The sequence below is a fragment of the Pollachius pollachius genome (assembly GCF_949987615.1).
Source record: "Pollachius pollachius genome assembly, chromosome: 11".
NCBI lineage: Eukaryota > Metazoa > Chordata > Actinopteri > Gadiformes > Gadidae > Pollachius > Pollachius pollachius.
In genome coordinates this window covers 15,738,643-15,761,774 of record NC_136944.1, presented here as the reverse complement: position 1 = coordinate 15,761,774, position 23,132 = coordinate 15,738,643, and the positions used below count along the sequence as shown (strand labels likewise).

The 23,132-nt window shown below is 41.5% G+C and overlaps 1 protein-coding gene across 1 annotated transcript in view; it reads right to left on the bottom strand.

Annotated features, from left to right (window-relative positions):
* Positions 1-17,616: 17,616 nt before the first annotated feature.
* Positions 17,617-23,132, bottom strand: part of hs3st2 (heparan sulfate (glucosamine) 3-O-sulfotransferase 2) — a gene marked incomplete at its 3' end in the record, with an annotated part of 7,016 nt that continues 1,500 nt past the window's right edge. Inside the window, exon 2 of the mRNA XM_079745728.1 lies at positions 17,617-18,235. Coding sequence (XP_079601854.1) covers positions 17,617-18,235 — 619 coding nt within the window. The remainder of the gene's footprint in view (positions 18,236-23,132) is intronic.

The following is a 23,132-nucleotide window of genomic DNA, read 5'->3' as shown; positions in this document are numbered from 1 at the left end:
TTTTCCCTGAATCAGAGCTGCCTCTAAATGCGGGGTATTATCGAACTCATTAAGTACATATAAGTGGGTTAAAGTTTGCAAGGCCATGCGGCCAGGGATTATTTTGATATTAGGGTAGTCTGAGCTACACATGAGATGGATTTAATGAACCTCTATGCTGGATTTATGGTACCACAGCCACCGTGGAGGTACACTAAAGTGAGGGTGAAAAAGCTGATTTTCAAACGGTTGCAAATAAAAAGCTGCACTGATGGCAAGCAAATGGATTGCATTCATATAACATAACACTCAAACACGTAAAGTAATATGAATATATATTTGGTGAAATTGTGCTTTTCTTTACCGGTGTCATTACCGAACCATTACTGCCTTATGAAAGCCGCCGAGACAAAGGAGAAACGGTGTTATAACAAGACTTAGTGCCCTCATGAATCTCGTTTAACATGATGCATTGCCATGGGAGCACTGTTGCTAATACAAATACGACGCCAGATGACCTCATAAGCTGTTCTGCCATTATTTATTTATGAATATCCGCAGACGCTGCTAATATATATCCCCGGGCCTTGGCAGAGTGACCTTGTGTATTTCTTATATGGGCTGGTTCCTGTCAAGGAAATGTAAAAGTAAGACAGAATTGTTGTTGTTTTTCCTCCTCTCCTCCTCTTCGGCCCCCACTGTGATACAGTGGATAGGCTTACTCCGTAATCAACTCCAAATGGTCCGAAATAAAAGTGCATTCTGTAGGGTGAATGATTGCAAAGCCGGGTTGGTGTATACAAATCTGCACCTGCCATGGCAGTTATTCCTTTTCGTCCCCCATTCTGCTACGTCTTCACATCCAACCGCGGTGTTATCTGATGGGGATTCACATCTCGCACACGCCCCTTTAGGACTAATATGACTAATATATGTGTTCTGCATTTCGTTTGAAATGGGATTCTTGGCTTCTTTCTCAAGGAATTTGCAGAGAAGCTGTTGGCTGATAAACCCTGAGCCTGGTGTGTGTGTGTGCACGTGCTGTGCATGTCTGAAAAGCCAAGCCCTTTTAAACGGCGGCACTAAAATGGAAATACACCTGCACTTTTCAATGAGTCAGACATAAACCATTGCCTCTCCCTCAAAAATGAACACTATAAACATAGCTTAGAGCAAAGCCCAGGACTTTATCCTTTAATGGCTTTTGAGAATAGTTTATTAGGTCTGGCGGATGCAGATGCTCATTCCCCCCCTTTCTGCCTAATGAGTTATTTATCCTCCTATCTCGTCCGGAACGCGCAGAAGGCTAATCTGTTCATGTGATCAACCGGAGCGTTACCTGTCCACACTCTGGGCGGGAATGTCTTTTATTTTTTTTAATTGTCTGGATATATCACACCATATGTATGCATATATTCATGCGTCTCTCTTGGGGCACCAGGCACCTATCTAAGTCACGGTGGCTGTGTGCCACCAGCCTGGGTCGAGGCTGAGCCAGAACCTGCTATCTTTCGGAATGTTTGTCCAGATTCTCCCGAGGCATGCCCTGATTCCTGCAGACAGCCGGGACCATTGTGACTCTGTTTTTTGCCCCCCTTTCCCTCCTCACTCGCTCTCTCCCTCTCTCTCTCTCTCTCGCTCGCTCGCTCGCTCCGATGCTTGGGCCAACTTCTTTCACAAATCATTGGAAAAAAACAAAAAACAGGCACCCAAACAGTGTTTGCATGTATTGCATTTATCCTGCCGTAATTGCCCGTTTGTTTTTGTGTCCAGTCACCACAACATTGTGGTAGGTCACGGAGCATCCCCGCCTCCCTACCCCTCCCGCCTCCTCCCCCAAGCCCACATGAATATTAAAACCACCACACCGAGTGCAATAAAATGAAAGCAATTCTTGGCTGTTGTTATTCTTGCCTCTCGCCTTTCCCAGTGACATTCACTCTCCTCTTTACTTTTCCCCAAGACTTGTTTATCAGTTGAAAGCAGCTTTTAGAAAAATACAAGTTTTTCAGTTCCCTGCCTCGCGGAAAGTGGACTTTTTCTTTTCCTTTTCTCAGAGCCGCCCTAATAGCCTTGTCATGTCCGAGAAAGACCCAGGAAGAAAGCTCTGTCCTCTAATTAACAGTGAGAAGAGGCTGTATCACATCCCCACAGACTGCACTCTTTCTTCGCCCTTCCCCGATGTGAATAATAATGAGCCAAGCCTAAATGAATTATAGATCATCTCATTCTCTCAGGAATAATTTAAGAACACTACTGTATTATTTTCATTTTTGGGCAACCGTTCGCTTCACGCAGCACTTCTTAGTTACCACCAGAATCTGAATAGAAAAATGTCAGACTTTAGTGAGTGTTAGCTATGATGTTAGCTCCTATCTCGGTGTGCCATGCATAAATTCACTCGTTAACTCTCAAACCATTTGTCACTGGCCTTTTTGTCAAAAAGACTTTTCCTTCGCAATAAGCAGTGTGTCTTGCGTTTTAATTAAATAAAGACTGCAAATACATTTTTCACATTTGTTTGGATACATTTTCTGAATCAAGTAGTTTGCAAAAGCAAACTGATGGTGGAAAGCACTGGATTGGTGTTACTTTTGATACCATGTTTATTGTATATGGTGGAGGCAAACTAATACTTGTTGACCTAATGTTCAAAGGAAACCTTTGCCAAAGTTTTCATTCTGGGAAATTGTATGAGCTGTTTTTATTCATCTGCATGATGAATAACTACCTCACTTGAAAAATGTACTCCAAAGGAAATCACTTGCATATAACTACAATAGGAGATGATTCTGCATTGTGGGCATGTCCTTTCTCTATCTTATTCATCTGATCGATCTGATCTACAAATTAGTATTTGCAAAGTAGTCCCAGTTTATGCTATTTACCAAGTTTTATGCAGATTGGTGACTGCTCTAGAAGGGTTTTAAGTTCGATCTCATCTGCCATCGACTAATCTTCACATTTAGTACACATCTTCTACATGGGAGCATGTATTGGTTTAATAATATAAAGATGTATTGCTAAGAATATATATATATATATATATATATATATATATATATATATATATATATATATATATATATATATATGTATAAACCTTAATTTTAACTTGAACAACCTAGTGTCATTATTGGATCCTATACCTTTAGGCTACGTTCACATGATGACGGTCTGAACAGAAGACGCAAAAGTGGCATCGGGTCTTCACTTTATTCCACGTTTAGACAAGCGTTTTCGGGAGGAAATCTGCGTGCCGCAAAAGTGTGTGAATTTCGATTGGGTATGCATGTCAGGCTGCTAGGTGGTGCTGTGATTGTGTTCTCTTATCTGCGCCGCGAAAACCAAAACATAATTACAGATCCTTCTCTGTTCAGTAATACTATCTGTACATATCCTGTACATTTCGTGGAAAGACTCCTGTAAGTTTATTAGAACTGCCAGAGCAGCTTGACGGTCCGACGCATGGAAATAATACAACATGTTTGGTTATTTCCCTGTAATGGCGCTGTATGTGACGTAAACGCGTATGCGACGTGAGCAGATCTGAGCAGAGTTTTGCGTCTTGGCAGTGTAGACGGAAACGCTACGGCGGAGCGTATTCAAGTTTTCCACTCTGGAGGGTGGTTTCAGATTTTTGCATTTTTAAGCCCCAAAAACACCGTCACCATCTAAACGAAAGGCACTTCCGATAAAAATATTTTGTCGTTTTTACCCGCAAGCGTCCCCGTGTAAACGGGGCCTCAATGTAACCTAACATTTGCCAATCAGAATTATTTCAGTTTCCCGCTCTCCATCCGTCATTAGCTGATCGGACACACCTGCAAGGTCTCAAACACAACAAAAACATGCTGCAAGAACTTCTAGCTTTTAAAAAAGTATAAAGTAAGTCTTAAATTTCAAATATTTGAAATGGTAAAATGCTGTTGTTCTTCTGGTAATATTTTTTGACCAAATATAATTATGTCACGACATAACAGTCAAGTGGCATAAAGAATAAACATAAAAAAAATGTTTAACATTTATTTGTATTTTTTAAGTTCTTATTCATTCAGGTCTAGTTTTGTCTTGAGCTCAGCCTCAATCATGGTAATTCAAGAAATGTTTTTCCAGATGCTGTTGACTTTGCACAGAAGGCAGTGGATGCAAGTTTAATTCCCTATCTTTTTTCATATTAGTTTGTATTATGTACTTGTGCGTTTTATTTTGGATTTGAAATCTCTGCAATAAAGGAGCAAGATACTGTCTTCCTAGCTCATTGGTAAACATGAGTTTGGCTGGCTGTTTATATGCTTAACACAATGGGAATAGTACTATTGTCTTTGTTTGTGGTGTCTAATGTCCCAATAAACTTATTTTGGGCATAAACTAGTGACTCTGATCCATTCCTGCCTCCAGCTTGCCTGTGAAGTCAAGCACATACATTTTTGTATTGCCTTTCATCGCAATTGGTCTCAAAGGGCTTTACAGGCCATATATTTACCACGCCCCCTAACCCTAGCCCACCAAATGGCAGAAAAACAACTTTAATAACAAGGAAGAAATCTTGAAGGAGTTATGTGTGTCAATGTTTGCCATAACTGACACACCTAGTTTTACAATAATAATTACAATAACATTTTAAATAGACTGTCCATTCATCATCACAGAACACACTAAAATGGACAGAATAGAAGGAGCTGGGTGTGACATAGAACATGTTGGGAACGTCTAATCTAGGCCCTATTGGCGGCAGGGAGAGCTAAGAGAGGGTGAGGAGGTAGATGTTTAGTTTGGATTTGTTTTTTTTCAGCAGTCAGCGTCCCTGATTTCAGGTGGCAGACTATTCCACAGATATGGCGCTTGATAAGAGAACACCCTACATCCTGAAGATTTATTTTTAAAGGTGACATATTATACCACCAGGTGTGAGTGTGATTAGCCGTTACAAGCCGTTTTAAAATCTGCCTCTTCTGACATCCCAAGTGGGTGTGTCCACCTAGATGTACGCTGGGTAGATCAGTCTACCAGCCTACCCAGTGGACTGTAGCAAACATTGATCATCTATCTGTCATACATCTAGGTGGACACTCCCCTTTGTGATGTCAGAAGAGGCAGATTTTCAAAGATTTTGTAACGGCTAATCACACTCACACCTGGTGGTATAATATGTCATCTTTAACTTTTGTCCTTCAATCACGCACGCACACGGTGATAATAGCTCCACCACAGGTGTGTGAATGCAACACTTCTCAATGGTGGAGAATCACAGGGAGGGGGCAGCGGGTAGATTCTCTGCTCCTGACAACTCTCACTGTAGAGTTAACAGGCTTCACTGTGTTCCGTTAGCCTTTGGCTTGTATCAACATTACTTAATTGGCAGCACGAAATTGTGAGCTTTACAAAATGTTGGTTTGCAAGATGTAGCTAAGATAACCTGACGAAACAATGTGTAATTCATATTTGGCACGGACAAACTGTTTTTAGTTCACCAACAGTGTTCCTGTAGAGGTAGACAAAGAAGCCTGAACTGAACAAGGTGTGTGTTTGAGTGTCATTGTGTTGCTGCTGGGATACTGCAAGCCAAACCTCGGACCCTTGTCCATCAACAGGAGAAGTTGATTAATTGCGCACCAAAATAATCTGAATGAACTCCAAAATAAATTGTTTGAATTATTGTTAGACTGTTTCCCTTATATTTTCACTCGTAACTCTATAGCCTACTTGATCTATATCCTGCTCTTCTAACAAACTCTGTTGTTGTTTAAGCTGATGTAATGCGTTTCTGATGAAATCCGATTTTGCATATACTGTGCGGAGGTTCTTCCTCCAGCTGCACTGACACGATCAGAAGCTCCTTCGGCTTCATGTCTACTTCAATTACAAATATGTACAATGAAAATGTAAAACCTTGTAATCATACAGTATCTTTGTGAGGATATGGAGTTTCTTAAAACCACGTTGATGTTTAAATGTGTGTGAAAAACACAAAAATAAAACTTGGCAGTCTGGTTTTGAGTAGCTCTTCAAGCACCTCATTATTCTCATGGAGGATCCAGGGACAGTAATGAATCACCCTTAAGATCTGGCCGCTATGTAAGCGTTTATTAGACCGAAGAAGCCCATTGCGTTCGATTGCAGGGAAAGTCTTTGGAACAGTTTCTAGCCAATGGTTCTTCTGCACACTACAAACGATCACACTTGATATTCCTCCAACAGTGCGTGCAAACAAACTGTTGTGTGAATGCTTGACCTTGGGTTGTGCTAACCTTCATTGGTGGGGTGTTTCTATGGCTAAAAAGGAAAATCGAATCATTGCGGTCTTGTACATCCGGGAGGGACTTTCTTTGAGATTCTGCTGAAGGACAATGCCTGCGAGTATGAAAGAGTGATTAGATCCTTTATTTTAAGTCTATTTTGTCACCAGGTGTTGGTGATGTTGATTCATTACAATCCGTTTCAAAATCCATCTGCTTGTGACATCACAAGTGGAGGTCGGCTTGAGATTGATCTATACACCTTGCATCAGGGTGGACATTTCCACTTGTGACCTCACAAGCGTATTGTAAAACAGGGGCCCCGTTGCGGGGCGACACAAGTGGGTGTGTCCACAAAGACACATGATGGATCGACCGACCCGACCCTACCAGTTTGTACAGTCAACCAGAGAGATGACCGGGGAATTTGTGAATACATCATACAACTGGAGACGGAGTCTCCCACTTGTGACATCACAACCGTATTTTAAAATAGGAGACCGTTTAGAGGCCTGGGCAGAACTCTCCTGCGTTCTTCTTGTGTCCTCTTGCTTATTACAGGATGATCGATTTTTTGTTTCTCAGCTGTAGTCCAGCGACCATTTTTCTTCATTATATGCTAGGCTCTGCCATCTATAATGTTGAACGCCAGAGTTGGGTTTTCATGTTTATTAACGGTGCCTTTGCACATTGTAATCGGCAAGCACCACGAGTGGTCCGGACTCAGGTCGGTGGGTTCATGTTATCGACGCTGGATGTCGGATCGATTGCCTCTGTAGTCGTCCTTCCCTGCAATGACTACGCACGGACGCCATTCACGGCCTGGGTCAAGTCCTCCTGACTACCCAGCCTCAATGTATTCTTCCCACCCTTTGAATGCAACAGTATGACATAACTGTGGTCTAGTCTCAGCCAGACATAGCTGAGTCCATCTCTACATCTCTATTACATTGATGGAAAGCTACGGCCGAAAACAGAAACATCAAAGAAGGCCGATGACTCCGTTCTAACTAACGATGCGGTGCGTCCTCCAGCAAAGTTGGAGAGGCGGTCCATCCAGAGTAGGGTGCTGTGCTCAGCACCCCGACTTTGGGTGGAAGTTTAGAAGTGGGGTGAGAGGGGGAGGGGTGGAGGGGACTTAAGAGCCGGCGCACTAACGGAGACGGAGCACGTTGGAGGAAAAAAACTGCTGTTACCGGAATTCCGAGCACGTCGCATTCCATTCAGCATATTTTCGTACTCACTTTGTCGTAATTGATCTTAATTCAGGAGGAGGCATCCCGGATGGGGGTAGTTTTGGATCTTATCCACCACCACCACCGCGACAGGCAAGCGGAGATGAGCAATGGTTTGGGGTTGATGAAGCTGATACGGAGATATCTTCCGGTTACAGCTAAATAGGATCTATCCACTCAGATAATGCACGGCATGTAAACTCTGTGTTGTTAAAGCGGGAATGTGAGGACGATTTATCACATGGGTGAATATGCACACACCCATGTATGGAGTGGGAGATATAGCAGGTTGATGTAGCATGGACGCAGGGAGTATACCGATTGGAATAAAGGTGGTAATGCTAAAGCACCCCTAGTCTTTTTCCCTGTGTTGTTTATTGTTTCATTAATCGTATGGAGTCAAGACCCGACGACTCGAGGGACACAATGATGCCCAGGTGAAATATGGGTTTCAGAACAACATAAATTGTATAAACAAGTTTTACTGTTGTACTTTAATTTCTGTTGGATCTCAAACCTTAATTATATGTCATATGAAGCTACAGAGAACATGATGGCTACTGGCCCTTTAAGAGATTCTCCTTGCACCCTCAGATGCAGCAAACAGAACATCGATACACTTTTAAGAGATTCAAATCTCCCAAACTACCTTCAAAGCATTCAGGAAGAAATCATCCCTACCAAATCGAGTCCTATCACCACCAGAGACAGGACTCCATGATGGGGGGAGGAGGGAGGGGGGGCGGGGGGGGGGGGGGTTGTCTATCTCCCAAATCTGGTGTTCTATCGCCTAATTGATATTGTAATCAATTATAATTTTTGTTCCAACTAGTCTATCCTGATTGCACTAAGCTCTATTAATCTTCATTGTCTGAACAATGGTTTTCAAGTGTAATTTTTTGTTGCATAATTGATTGTAGTTTCTGGAAGATTAATGAGAGGAAAAATAACATTTTTGGTTTGTTTAACTGCAACTATTACTGCAACTAGTGGTCTTTTAAATCTACTTATTAAATTATTTAATCTTCACACTTTTACACACGCTAAAGAAAGTTAATTTTCAATAGTGCTTATATGGTCAAAAAAGATTCACTTTTAAACTAATTTCCATAAACTTAAAAAACAAATGCAGGACCCCACATTATGTGTATTAGGAATCCTGCGTGTGTTAATAGCTAGAGATAATAGATAATAGAGTTTATTCCACAGCAACACATCTGCTTAGCAGCACCCAGGATGATGAATGTGCTGTGGGCCATGGTTGTCCATGCATTGTTCATTTCATTATTTCAATATTGGCTGCAGTGGAACACGACACATGCAAATGCACACACACACACGCATGCACACAAACACTCCCACACACACACACTCAAACACACGCACACTCAGGTCTCAAGTAATGCATGAAATGAAGAAGCAGATGTGTCTTTCATTGTTTAAATACATGTATCAGGGTTTAGAATGTAATCCAAAGATATATATATATATATATATATATATATATATATATATATATATATATATATATATATATATATATATATATATATATATTAGCACATATCATTTGTATTTATAGTTGGTATCTAAAAAATGATTTACAAGCTGTTAGATAGCGAGATAGATTTTTTTTCAGACTCTCCATCTCATTCTCTCTCTGCAGCTCTCCCCTGTCTCTCTTTCTCTCACCCTCTAATTGGTAATTTTAAAATAGTTTTATATTCCTCTGGAGGTTCTGGCCTTTGCAGTGAGCGATCCTCACCTCATCAAAGTTGTGCTCACACTCAGCCTGGACAGATAAGTGTGTGATATATCTGCAGTTTGACGCCTGGGTCTAGTTCTCTTGGTGTGGAGCCAATGTTTAAAGAAGGATACATGCTGAAAGCAGAATGACCTCATCACACTTACACAGCTTCTTTTTTTTATCTATACCCTCTTCAGCTCCTCCTTCGAGAAAAAACGGAATCTGGAACGAGGATAAGAGATTCAGAATGTTTTTTTTTATTTGCCTAAGGTGTCAGACCTGCGATCTATTAGGAGCGATGAGAAATTGGTCTCGCATGTATAACAACTAAAGTCCCTAAAAAAAGAAGAGTCCAAAATGATCCCATCCAAGCCAATCGCCCCATCATATTTAAAGGAAGCATATACGACAAAAAACAGTCCTTGATTTTAACGAGGAAACACCTAATTAAAAATCACCTGTCGATTAATTTAGCCTAACACGACCGCAATCAACGCATATCCTGGTGGCCTCTTAGCTAAGCGACCATTTTGTTGTCTACAACGAAAACAACCACATAAACAGCCCCTGCTTCCTGCCTCTCGGCGTGCAGTGGCGCGGGGTTGACAGGAGGAGAGGCGAGGATCTACGCCGGCCGTGCGGCGGAATCGCCTGGCTGTTTTCATTAACCCGTCACCCAGCGCAACCGATGTCGAAATCCGAGCGCAAAATTATTCCACTCCATCAAGATCCTGGCAGGCCCCGGGGCACGGAGGCTTGTTAAGTGTCTCGCCACCGCTAGACGCTGTATGCAAAGTGGGCTGGAGGCTGGAGGAGTAGCGCGCCTGCGATTGTCTGTCACTATCATTGGCTCTCTCTCTCTCTCACTCTCTCTGTGTGTGTGTGCTCTTCGACCCGACGATGGCCATATGCTGCATGGCAATGTTCCTTAGCTTACCTTGACACAAATTCACTACACACATATGCACATTACACAGGCTTACGGACACTACTCACACATACGCGCACTTACGCACGCACACACGCACATAAGTAAGCACACACTACAGACATACACACACTACACAAACATATGCACACTACACACACGTACGCAAACACCCACACACACATCACAAACACCCACACACACACACACGCACACTACAGATGTACACACACTACACAAACATACGCACACTACACAAACATTTGCACACTACACAAACAAATGCACGCTACACAAACACACTCACACACAAACACACACACACACACACACACACACACCTTTTGGAGGCCGAAGCGTGTTTGGGGCGATGTTCTGTTGTGTGAGTGGAGATGATAAATGGGCAGTCATTACCGGTGACAAATGCAGCAATGAGAAAAAATAAAAAAAAATGCCGAATCAACAACAACAACCCCTTAACAGTGGTGAATGATGGCGCATGGTCGTTAAAGGTATTCACACAGACTTGTATGGCTCCTTTAAGTAGGTGCCTAATGGCTTCAGTCAATCTACAGCTCCATGTTATTATTTCCTGCACCGCTGGCATCAGATTGTTCTTTGTACTTGTTCCATTTGAATGACAAACGTCCTCTCAATCTGATACGATGCACATTTTTCTGCCAGTGTGTATGTGTGTTGTATGCGTGTGTGTGTGTGTGTGTGTGTGTGTGTGTGTGTGTGTATGTGTGTATGCATGTATCTGCATGTTTGCCTGTGTGTGTGTCTGTGTATGTTGTATGTGATTGTATGGGATGGACCTAAAGAGCCACCGTGCTACATCCAGTTGCACTTGTTTGTGGTGAGATTGGACTTTTACTGCCAAAGCAGCAGGTTGACAGGTGGAAACTTTTTCTATCCAAGCCTTCTGGAAAGTTGGCAGTTTATCAGTGGAGGGGCCATGGGTTAGGAGGGAGATAACAAAGAAAGGGAGATAAAAGACCTTGTTGGACAGGTGGTAGGGACAAAATAGACGCTTTTCAAACGCTTAAATTGCCTTTGCAGGAAGTTGCTGAATTGATACCCTTTGCTGATATCTGTTGTCTAAACATGCACTGATGGCTTCCAAAACATTCACACTGCATTCATGGCTTCAGTGCGCTGACATAATTGGACAGTGAAATGTTTTGTTTAGTATGTTTTGGTCCATTATTGTCTAGGGAAAAAAAGGAGGAAAAACAATTGCTAGAAATGTGAGGATGAAATGAAACCATTACATCTCGTGGGTAGGTGATTTGCCCAAGGATCCTGTGGCTCAAGAGAAACTCTGGGATTAAACCAGCAACCCTCCAGTTGCCGGGACGACCCACCCTACCTTCAAAAAGAATAAAACCACACAGGATACAGGCAGAAATAATCCTCAGAAGTTATGGAGCACGCTAAGCCTTCCCTGATTGTTTACGTCGGAAAAAAGTGCAAAAAGCACCAGGAGATATGATCGTTCTTGTGTTTAGTATTCACATCTTACTCTCCCATTTCAAACACAATCTGATGGGCAGGTTGTTTGAAAAGCTTCAAAGGGAAAGCCGGAAGCTAAATTATTCTTTGAAGACTAAAGATGAATTGTCATCTGGTGATCAAAAACGATACAGCTGGCCTTGATTGCCTTTGATGTGCAAGGTACTTCTAGCGCAGTCTCCCTGACTTTATGATATAGCTGATTAAGGCGCGTTCCCATACACCACACAGTGCATTGTCACTGTAGGATCTAATTGAATCACTACACTGCTAATTTACTTTATAATTAAGTCGGGGAACGATCCAATTAATTTCACATGTGAATAGTGTGTGTGTGTGTGTATGTTAGGGGGGTATGTGTGTAGGATTGTGTGTTTGTGTGTGTGTGCGTGCGTGCGTGTCTGGGGGTCTGTATGTGTGTGTGTGTGTGTGTGTATGTGTGTCAAACAGACAGGCTTTTCCCCCTGGCGTGCTTTTGGCTGGTTTAACACAATGACCACAGGGTAGCGACGACAAGCAGCCAATCGCGTACAGTGTCAGTTGAACTAGACCCGTTGATCACGCCTCTTGTGCCGAAGAAAATGGCAGCAGCTTCCCCAGACCAACGTTCAATCTACAGTTGAGCTTGATCTGGCAATAGCCAGACTAGGGGCTGGCTATATAAAGGGGACTAGACCCCAATATTTATGTTTATTTCTGACTTATATTTACCTTTTTAGGGTTAGAGAAGTATTGCTATGTATACGTTAAATCGGCATTACACAACCCGGATTTAAGTGCCCCTATTTTTGTGAGGTTGATTCATCATTACAAGCTACTTCAAAATTTTTAGACTCTGTGACATCACAAGTGTGGGCATGTCCACCAAGATGTATTATGGAGACAGTGAATCAATCAGGGATGTGACTTAGGAGTAGACGGCGGAATTCCTGGACACTCCCATTTGTGACGTGACAACAGACAGTGCTGAAATAGCTAAAAAACTATGGAAAACCGTGGCATTGAGAGAAAAATAGGATCGCAGAGTTGCCTCGCAGTGAAAGCTTCTCCAAGCCTTTGATAGAGAAATATGTGTAAACTTTGCACCACACAATGGGTAAGGCCACAGTTGCTAAACATTGGTTTGTGGCAGACAACTTTTAACTTTACTCGGTGCAAGGGAATGTGACATAATCCTGTGCTATGAGGACACTATCGTTCTGCAGCAGACCCAGCTGTTGGACAATAGATGCCTGGCGCTGTTGATCCTCTTCCACAGTCTTCCTCCTTCAGTCTATTGACGCTAATAGAAGACTGAGTTTGTGCGTTTACATACAGCTAAGGAACAACCATGACATCAGTTTAACAAGTGTTAGCATATATGCGTCATGAAGGGCATACACAGTACAATATCAATAGGCTTCTTACTGAACTGAATCTATCAAATGTAAATATGTTCCCTGGCATGATACATAAACATATTTAAAAAAATTGGGAAATGATTATGCAATCATAATATAATATAATAATCATCAATGGCATGATATTTTGACACTGAATAAATTCCGTTCAGTGTCAGAATATTCAAAGAGAGTCTCAGAGATTCTAAGAGTAGAGGTGTTTTTCTTAGTAAATGGTATGCTGTGTTGCAAAACAAAGTGAGAAAATCTAAGTGGCGGGAACTTAGAAAAGCTGTATTAAAATTGTAATTGATATCGGAACGCTTTGGTGAATTCACCTGTGTTAGACCTGATTGCACAATGAAGGTGTCTCTAACAATTGCATTGTGACGTTGTCCTATAAGTTCACTTTGATATCCGAGCTTTAATCTGAATCACTTGGCTCACTACTATTTCAGATGGATTGTCCCGAATTATTGTCCTTTTTTAATTGCCTCCACATTACGGCACAATGAAATGCTGCGCTTCCCAGTCCACGCGTACGTCATTGATGGGGTTTTAATCACGCCAGTTAAACCGCCGAATGATCCGGGGCCGTTAGAGGTGTTTCAGTCTTGGATTGCTAATTACTACCTTCAATCTAAGGCCACCTGTGAAATATGCAATTGATGTAGAAATGTGCATGTTTTGAGTTGCGAAAGCGTACCGACAACAAAGCGTTGAATGAACTCAGATGCAACGCATATGTCTCCTGTTACATGGAATTTCCAGGAAAGGGCTGTATACCTAAAGATCAGCCCTGAGGGTTCTATCATACTGATGCATCTTTCAAAATAAAACTGTTTTTGGTAGTACCCAACCAATGCATTTAAGTGTGCACAAACTGAAAGAACTGGGGGAAAGGGGTGGGAGGAGGGGGGAACATTTAGAAAGTAAATTCGATGCCATCAGGTTAATATCAGCTCAGTCATCACGATGTGAACGTAAAGGACAACTGTACCATTGCCCTTTCAAGAAGGACGGCCATTCTTATGATACAAATCATATAAAACCATCCATTAATGTCCTTCATGTCTGAATGGAAGAATCCCTCCCAGCTTGACGAGGGAAACAAAACGTCTCTGTCCAGTGGGGGGACAGAGATGGGGGCTCTTTAGAGGGGGGGGGGGGGGGGAGAGAGAGAGAGAGAGAGAGAGAGAGAGAGAGAGAGAGAGAGAGAGAGAGAGAGACTGAGAGAGAGAGAGACTGCGGCCATCCAGATGCCACGCGTGGTCCTACAGCCCGGTCTCATTAGTGGACCTAGTGCCTGGAGACCTGCCCCCTGCTTGACCTGCCGAGAACGTCTGAACAGCCAGTACATGTTCACCAGGCCAGAGGAAAATTTGCCGAGGACAGGTCCTTAAGTTCATGTGTGTGTGTGTTTGTGTGTGTGTGCGTGTGCGTGTGTGAGATTGGCGGGGAGGGAGAGAGAATATTTTGATGGATGTACGTGAGTGGCAGAGAGAGAGGGGGGGGGGGGGGGGGACAGAAAGAGAGAGAGGCACAGCATTTTGATGGGTAGCACCAGCCTTCTTATTCACTAACATACATTGCGATGAAAGGATGAAAGGCAGAGACTGATAACGCAGAACCTTTAATGGGCTAGCTCTTCATTAGCATGGCGCTTGTTAGGTGGATGAACATCAAACGGTGGCGGGGGGGAAAAAAGGCGGCAGTGCGGATGCTCTCCGTCTATTATAAGACAACGGCAATCTGCTTCACTTCTCAATGGTAAAAACACACGCAGTTTGGTTTGGAACACGGCCTTGTTGATTCATGACGGACTGATAGCGTAGCTGGAAAAGCCGTCTGGGAATTATAATAAGAAGATATGCTCAAGGCCTTTTAATGCATGTGCCATTTTGGTTCCCTAATGAGACATCCTTCTAGGAGGGGAGGTATGGCTTCGGAGTGTCTTATCCTATTGCCCAATGACAATAAACGACCACTCCTCCCTATCCTATGTGGCTTTGGCTCATTAGGCGGAGACAAGGCGTGTCTTGTTCATGAATATTTAAATTCCATCTCCCGTGTAACGGTCGCCATTGTTTTGCGTGTGTATATGTGTTTGCTTCGGTAATTGAGGTCACAGTCCCACACACAAACACAGTGTGTTTGTTGGTTGGTTATAGTCCTCAGTATGGAGATCTATTTTCAGACTGTTTGACATTACCAATGCATTATGTCTTTTACATATCAGGATACTTGCGGATAGGGTTTTCCTTAAAGAAAACCATGAAATGGCGTTCAAGGCATATTTTTCTTTGGTGGAGTTATTCGATATTTCGTAAGCTAACACATTAGCCCGGGACTAAATGTGAGGAGGAATACGCTGTTTTTTTATCCTCCAGGATTTGATAGGATTTGTGAAAAGTGGAAAAACTAGCTAGCCGGCCTCTGTGTGGGGTTTTATATAAGTAGCAGCTGGGGAAACATTGGATAAGGGACTGTTCCAAGGTCTCTTTACATTTTCTAAAGTTTTTAAGCTGATCACATTTAAAATAGAAATTGGCATCAGAAATTGCGGCTCAATAAGAAATCCATGCTTAGGTAGAGTGTGTATATTGTAACTGCAGAGTAAACAATATTGAGGCTATGTCCATGACTGAACACATATAGTCTAAGCCTTTGGCTAATACTCATAAATATGTCAAGACTTGAATGATGCATTTGCTTATTTTTTTGCTATTGGTTTACAAGGTCTAAATGAAATAACGATGAATCACCACCGCAACCTTTATGCTGACATCCTGCTACACGATCAAGTCCAATCAAAACATTGCAAGGTTTTAACTTTAAACTGTTGAGGAAGAATATCAATGCATATATTTGCTGGATTTATATGATGAGTCTGCTTCTTTATCAACTCTGCAACAAAATCCATGCTTATTCATTTTCTGTGTTTATTGTTTGATGTGGCTAATTAATAGCTGAGGTATATCAGGCTAAAGAGTCATTTAAAGTTCATGACATTTACAACAGACTGTTTCTTTCTTTGGTATTTACTTTGAAGGTTAGACTGACCAGTAAAGCCAATTAGATTTGAATTATATTTACTCCGATAGGTTGACTCCAAAATCATACCGGATCTAATAAACATAAGGTCTCTGTTCACTAAAGTTGGTAACGTGTTTGCTATTTTTGAAAATAGGTGTCAGATAAGGATATCTTCCAAGTTACCAAAGAAATATTGCATAATTTATTATATTTTGGGTATATAGTTGTCCTGCACTCATCTCAAGCATCAAGGTGAAATGGAATTAGCATAAATGTGAAGTACCAATACTGTGCAGAAAAATAAATAAAATAAAGACATAACATACTGTTATCCTCTTAAAATATCAAACTCCAGCAGTAGTGTGGCACTTATCCATTTTGTGATATTGCCAGGCCTTGAGCTTTCTGGGAGAAATTGTATAATTAACTGAACAGAGATAAAGTGGAGCCCATTGCTTAACTGGTCTGTGTATCAGTTCGTTGTCAGGGTTCACTAAGTAGCGAAAAACTGTAGACAGCCATGGCAGGTTAATCGAGTTAATGGAGAAGATCGCAAATGACAGCTTAAACATTGTCCTTGGCCAACGGCCCTATGCTGAAAAAAATCCCTAGTTATAATTCTACTTTGAATACCAAATTATCTCAATGGGAGCAAGGTCAATTTTCCCTATTAGTGTTTTAAAAACGCCAATTCACAGTTGCATGACTAGAATGCAAATTATGCAATGAATATTCCTACTTTATAATGGAAACAACAGTAATCAAACATACAATATCTATATATATATTTAGGTTGAAAGTGTGTTATTGTTATTATAAGTGTATTGTTATTCTAACACTCTAATTCTAAGTGAAAATTTCTCAACTTAAAAAGTTCTTGATTTGGCCATTTGAAACCCCTATTGATTTTGATGTCATAATAGTTCGAGTCACCCTAATAAGAGATCTTCAGGCAAAAATGCTTTTTATTATTTATTGTTTTGACGCATGACAGTAGCTTTAACCATGATCTTAAAGCCTTGTTTTTGGTAGTAGAGGTCCAGGTTAAGTGAAGTTTCTAGAAAAAGATGCATTGCCACAATGTGTTAAATGAAATATATCATACGATGACAATTCAACTGCTTTACTCCGCAACCTTATATAGTCAGGTCATTTATATATTAGCTTTTTTAATCCTTTTTTATATTCTTTTGTCATCATCACACATATTTTTTCTTAGATGAAAAATCACTGTCATGTGATCCTTTTTTGCATGATAAACACTTATATACACGTAGTATATGTTGCCTTTAGCCCGAAGCAGCAGAAGTTCAAAAGGCGCATTAAGCCTTCCTCAATTCAATCAAAAAACGTATACACTTCTTTTCATTTCCTTTCAATCAAACGTTATTTTCCCTTGCTGCATTTTTTCTCATTCTGAAGTCATCCCCAGATAAATGTTCCATTCATACGTTTCACGTCGGGAACTGTGCACATCCCTCAAATAATCCAAAAAGATGATTCACCTGGTTAGGCTCCAAAGTACCACAGCAGCGTTGTCTCCTTAAATAAAACCTCTTCAGTCCCACCTGAAGTCGTGTCCCACCGTCTCATAGAACTTGATGTTGAACGGCCTGTAAAACTCCCTGAGCTGCTCGATCACCTCCTGGTCGATCTGCACGTGCAGCCGCCCCTTGGACTTCCCCAGGCAGCGGGGCTGGCTGCTGCTCTCGGGCTTCTTCAGACAAGGGAAGCCCTTGGTTCGGTTGAAGTAGAAGTGTTTGTCGGTGATGATGCGCTTCAGGCCCAGAAAGTCCTGCACCCGTCCCATCTCCCCGGCCGGGTCGGTGATCAGGCGCTCGCCGCTCACAAAGTGGATCTGGGAAAGGCGGAAGTACTGCAGCCAGGTGTCCAGGTGCAGGATGTACATCCCGATGCGTATGGCGTTCCAGGACGTGTCTACCACGCCCAGACTTCGGTTCTTGAAGGCCAGCTCCTCGAAGGTGGGGATGTCGGGCTTCTTGGAGAGGGTCTGGGTGTAGTCGGAGATGGCGCGCGTCACAGGGTTCCGGACCACCACGATGAGCTTGGTCTCGGGAGACATGCTGGCGATGCGCCGCGGGGCCTCGCTAGTCACAAAGTAGCTGGGGGTCTTCTCCAGCGTGATCTGGCTGTCCAGGGTCCTGGGCATCAGTCCCCTGGATGGACACAAGGAGATGGGACAAATTAATGAAAAACTGAAATAATTAATTCTGCACTGGGTTCTTTTGAGCCACAGGAGTTAACGAGATGTGCAGCCAGGCCGAAGGAGAGGGCTCATCTGGGAAAAGCTGCTCTTTGTATTCATTTTACTGGCCGAAGGAGAACCACAAGAAACCTTGTTTCATAAGGCGTGAGTGCATGTCTTTTGAATTTAAGTGCAGTTAGAATTTACAATTTTGTGTCATAAGAATGTAAGGATTATGTTATTAATAGCAGTAGGGACACGGTTGAGGTCAAAGCTTGTGCAAATCTCCTACAATAGATAGGTTGCCTTGCAAACCTTAGTAATATTGTAAACATTTAGACATTATTATGGAAAACATATCGAAATGTGTAAACAATAGCTAGGCTCATGAACAGAAACAATCAAATTTAAAAGATCTAGGTAGGTCTGATGTGTTTTTCACCACACATCTTTGATGATAAACTGTGGCATGTCCTCTATTATCTCTTTCGGAGGCACCAATTAAAGCTAACCGCTCCCAGATTTGTCTGTCTCAGGTAAGTACTGCTAATAAGTTCCCTTAAAGGTATCGATCCATTTCGTTTTATTTATGAATCTGGCCTGATGGCTTCTGAGCCTCAGGGCCACCACAACAATTCATCTTCCATAAGCTTGAAGAACAACAACTTATGGAGCAAACTATGTTTCTACGTAGCCACAATGTTTAGCAGTGATAGAGTGCATGTGGATCTAACTAGGTGAACCTCACCTATTACTAATATAAAATAACAATAAATACAAAACATTTCAGTGAGACAACAGGCTCTTTTTTCGTATTATCCATAGCTTACATATACTGAACGCGTACGGTTGTTTAAAGTTGAAACAACACCAAATGTACATTGTGTGTGCGCAGATGTTGCTGAAACATCGCCACAGGTGACAACTATATTAACACCTGCAACCTTGTAACAAGGTATAGAATTCTGTATCCTCCATGGACATGTATACTAGTATTATTGTTTATGCGAAGAATCTCCATAATGCATCGAATATGAATGTATTATGTTCGGTCCTGTCTATCTTGACATGGCCTTAACACTTCACGGTTTTATCTGTCAGAATATTCGTACTACATATATTTCCTCCTGTCTCGCTCAGCATTGCATTAACACCATTGGAATGTATGCCTGCATTCAGGGTACTTGGAAAAACACGCAGTTTCTAAGCTGTTCAGGAGTTGTACGCATGCATTGGAGTTTATAGAAAGGCTAAATAAAATGAATGAAAGGATTGAAACAGATGTTCTTCGATCCTCATTCCCTTTAATGTATTTTCAAAAAAAGCGTCAAACGGCATAACACTGATGCAAAATTGCAGCGCAATTCATATTCCAATCACTGATCGCTGATAAGATCAAAGTGATTAAGGTGGCTTTAGCTATTGCAGAAGAGCGCCAATACATCTCACAGCTGGATCATTTCCAGACATAAACACGGAAAATCGTGAGGCTATAAAAAGGGCATGACCTTTGGGAGACTGATGAACAGATTTTATACAGCCGCACAGGACTACTTTGGGGGTGGTTTTGTTTCACTCAGGGACTAATAAGCGACTGATGCTAACCCCTTTAAAGCCAGCTCCTGGAGCTATACAGGAGACATGTCTTTAATGAATGCTGTGGTTTAAATCTGTGCCACTCTTTCATGCATGAGCTCATCACTGCCAGGATGAGCTGTTTCATGTTCCCTTCAATACTGATTGGAATCGTGTCAGGCAAACACCTAGCCATCTGCTAATAGGGAGCTTGTGTTACCTTGATCAATACATGCATCAGATAACTGGTGTATCCAAACACACAATGACACCTTACTGCAGTCTCTACTAAACACTTATACTTTTCTAGCCAAGGGAGCATATTTCCATGGCTGCAACCTCCTTCTTTCTCAACATGTCCCTGTTTATTTTCTAATCTTTGTCTATGTGGGTCTGATTTGGATTTTGGCTGATGATTTGGCGGATACTCATATTTATGAGTATCAGCCAAAGGCTTAGACTATATGTGTTGGATATATTTATTTAATATCCACCTACCTAATATCCACATATTTTATTGTTGTTCTACTATTACTAGCATTTATTCTTATTTTATGTCTGCACATAATCCCTCCCGTAGTCATCTTCAGATGGAGGGATCTGCAGTAGGTCAAAGAGGCAGCTCCTGTTTAGAATAACTCATTGGAGACTACTTAATTGATTGATTGGGTTGGTTGATTGATTACATGATTGATCACCTTTCGCCGTCTAAAACATAGCTTCGCTGGACTAATTCACAATTTCGGACAACATCCTTGCATATTTATGTGCCGTGCGTCAAGATGAATTAGTGGCTGCACTGTTGACAGTTTAATCACTCCGGGAAAGTGAACAGTTATTTGGCAGGTCTATCCAAAAAGTGGTCATATACTCTGTTTAAATTGGTTAAGTCCTTAATATGAATAGATGCCGTACTCCTCCATTTCAGTCCACGGAAAACATGTTTGTTTGGTCTGAAATCATTATTTAAATATAGGTACCTGCTCCATTTCCCTTCGTTTTTATATATATCATATTTATACGGATATCCTATTCCTCACTACTACTCTATCATCCACAAAATGTGCTCACATGTCGGTTTACTTAAGATCTGTGATTCTGTAATACGCTAAGTATCTGTGACATTACAATATCAATGTCTTGTTCATGTCATCTACAAAAGGGATGGATAATTGCTCATCTTGATCGTGAACACTTTGATCCAGCGGAGTGTTGCCACACTCCAGACACTTGAGAATGTCTTTAGTCTATGCACTGAAAGAGTACCACGTTCAGCGTATCTTTAACAGTCCTGTATGATAAGCTTCTGAGCTGCTCACTTCTTTAGAAACAGTTTTTTCTGAAATTATTTTATTATAACATATAATATTAACCCTACCACTGTGTTTACTGTTTGTTTGTTTTGAAGATGTCCTCAATGACGCAGTGATTGGAGGTTTACTGAATAAATGGGTATATTGACACATTTCTCTAAGCATCATCTATGTTATTCTTGTCTGTCTATTGGATGAAAGCAGCAATAAATATCAACTTTATATTTACTCAGAATGGCAGGCACATACTCTGTCTTATTTAAGCAGACATTTTGTGTTGGAAGTCAGGAATCATAAGCTGACATCTTCAAAGTGTTTCAGAGTTTTCACCCTCAAAATCGTAAATGCTGAATTCAAATTTTTGGGAAAAGTTATCTGGTGAATGAAGTTCAACTCACTGCCACATGGTAATATTAGGCCTGTTACTGCCTAATACTGCTGTAGGCCTACTACTGTAGGTTTCTTTAGTTGACATAATCCCAAAACATGACATAAACATTCCAGTATATATTAGTATAGTACCAGAAAGGTAATATATTTTATTGAATCATGTCTCCTATGCTGTGATACATTTCTTCTTCTTACCTAATAAAATATCGAAAGAAATAAACCTGCTCAGATTTAAGCTGCATACCGAAGAAGGTAGTAGCTTTCTGCACACTGTTTCTAATATATATAACAACATTAAATCTAATAGCCTATGTGTTTTTTATGAACCTACAAAGGCTGCTTTTATTTTTCACCTCTTTAGTGTGTTTATATCGACTCGCTCTACCACAATTACGCGCAAAAAACCAAGCAGAGACAATGCTAGAGCATGAATGTAGGATCTCAAATAGCCTCAATTGTCTGTACTAAGTCAAGTATCTTTTTCCTTTGTTTGCTTGTTTGGTGTGCTTTTTATATTGTATTTGGCCAACAATAAAGTTGTCAAAATAAACAAGGCAGGTAAAAAAAAAAATTCACTACATCTTTAACGAGCTGCATACAAGCACATCATTATGAAACTGTTGTAGCATGCGCCTTAAATGCTACAAACCAGGTAAATAGATGCTGGAACAGTTTGCAAAAGTACCAGCAGCTTCGCCTCATGCTGCAAGCTAATTAGGCTAATGATTCATACCGGTATGCCTTGGGCTGCTATGTTTTTTACTTCTTTCTCTTTTTTTCTCTTCTACTTATTTTTAAGCTAAAGAAGATCTTTGCTAATACATGCCACAGAGAAACATTATTATAGCATGAAGAGTGCTCATTAATGGCAAAGTTATGCCATGCTATTTTAGTGTTAAATAAGAACCGGTCCTCATCAACCTCTGTGATGATGGCATGGCAGGAGGAGAGGACTGTCTCTCCGTGCCAATTAATGGTCCGACTCGGGGAACGTGTTTCGCTGGGCTGCAGGCCTGTCACACAACTTCAACACTTATCAGGCATCTACTGGAAGAGCGTCTGACTCCCGGAAAAATCAATAGCGCTGCAATGCCCTTTTAAGTCTTGATGGTGCATAGTGATGCGTTTGTGTTTGAACTTTATGCTTCTGTAGAACATGAAGACGTGCCGGAATGACGTGTGTGCGATGCCTTTTATTAATGCTTTTATGGTGATGTTAATATGCTCGACTACAGTATTGGATACATATAGAGCCCACTTCTTCACTGTCATGGAGACATGAAGAGGAACACTGCACCAGTATGTGTGTATGTGTGAGTTTGTGTGTGGTATTTGTGTTGCTGAGTGTGCCTGTGTGTGTGGTTGTTTGAGGCTGTTTGTGTGGCTGTGTGTACCTGTGCATGTGCCAGTGTGTGTGTGTGTGTGTGTGTGTCTGCGTGTGTGTGTGCTGTGTGTGTATGTGCGTGTGTGCATGTTTGTGTCTTTGTGGATGTTCGTGTGCCTGTTTGTGTGTGTGCCTGTCTGTATGCGTGTGTGTGCCTGTCTGTTTGTGTGTGTGTGTGTGTGTGTGTTGTGTGTGTGTGTGTGTGT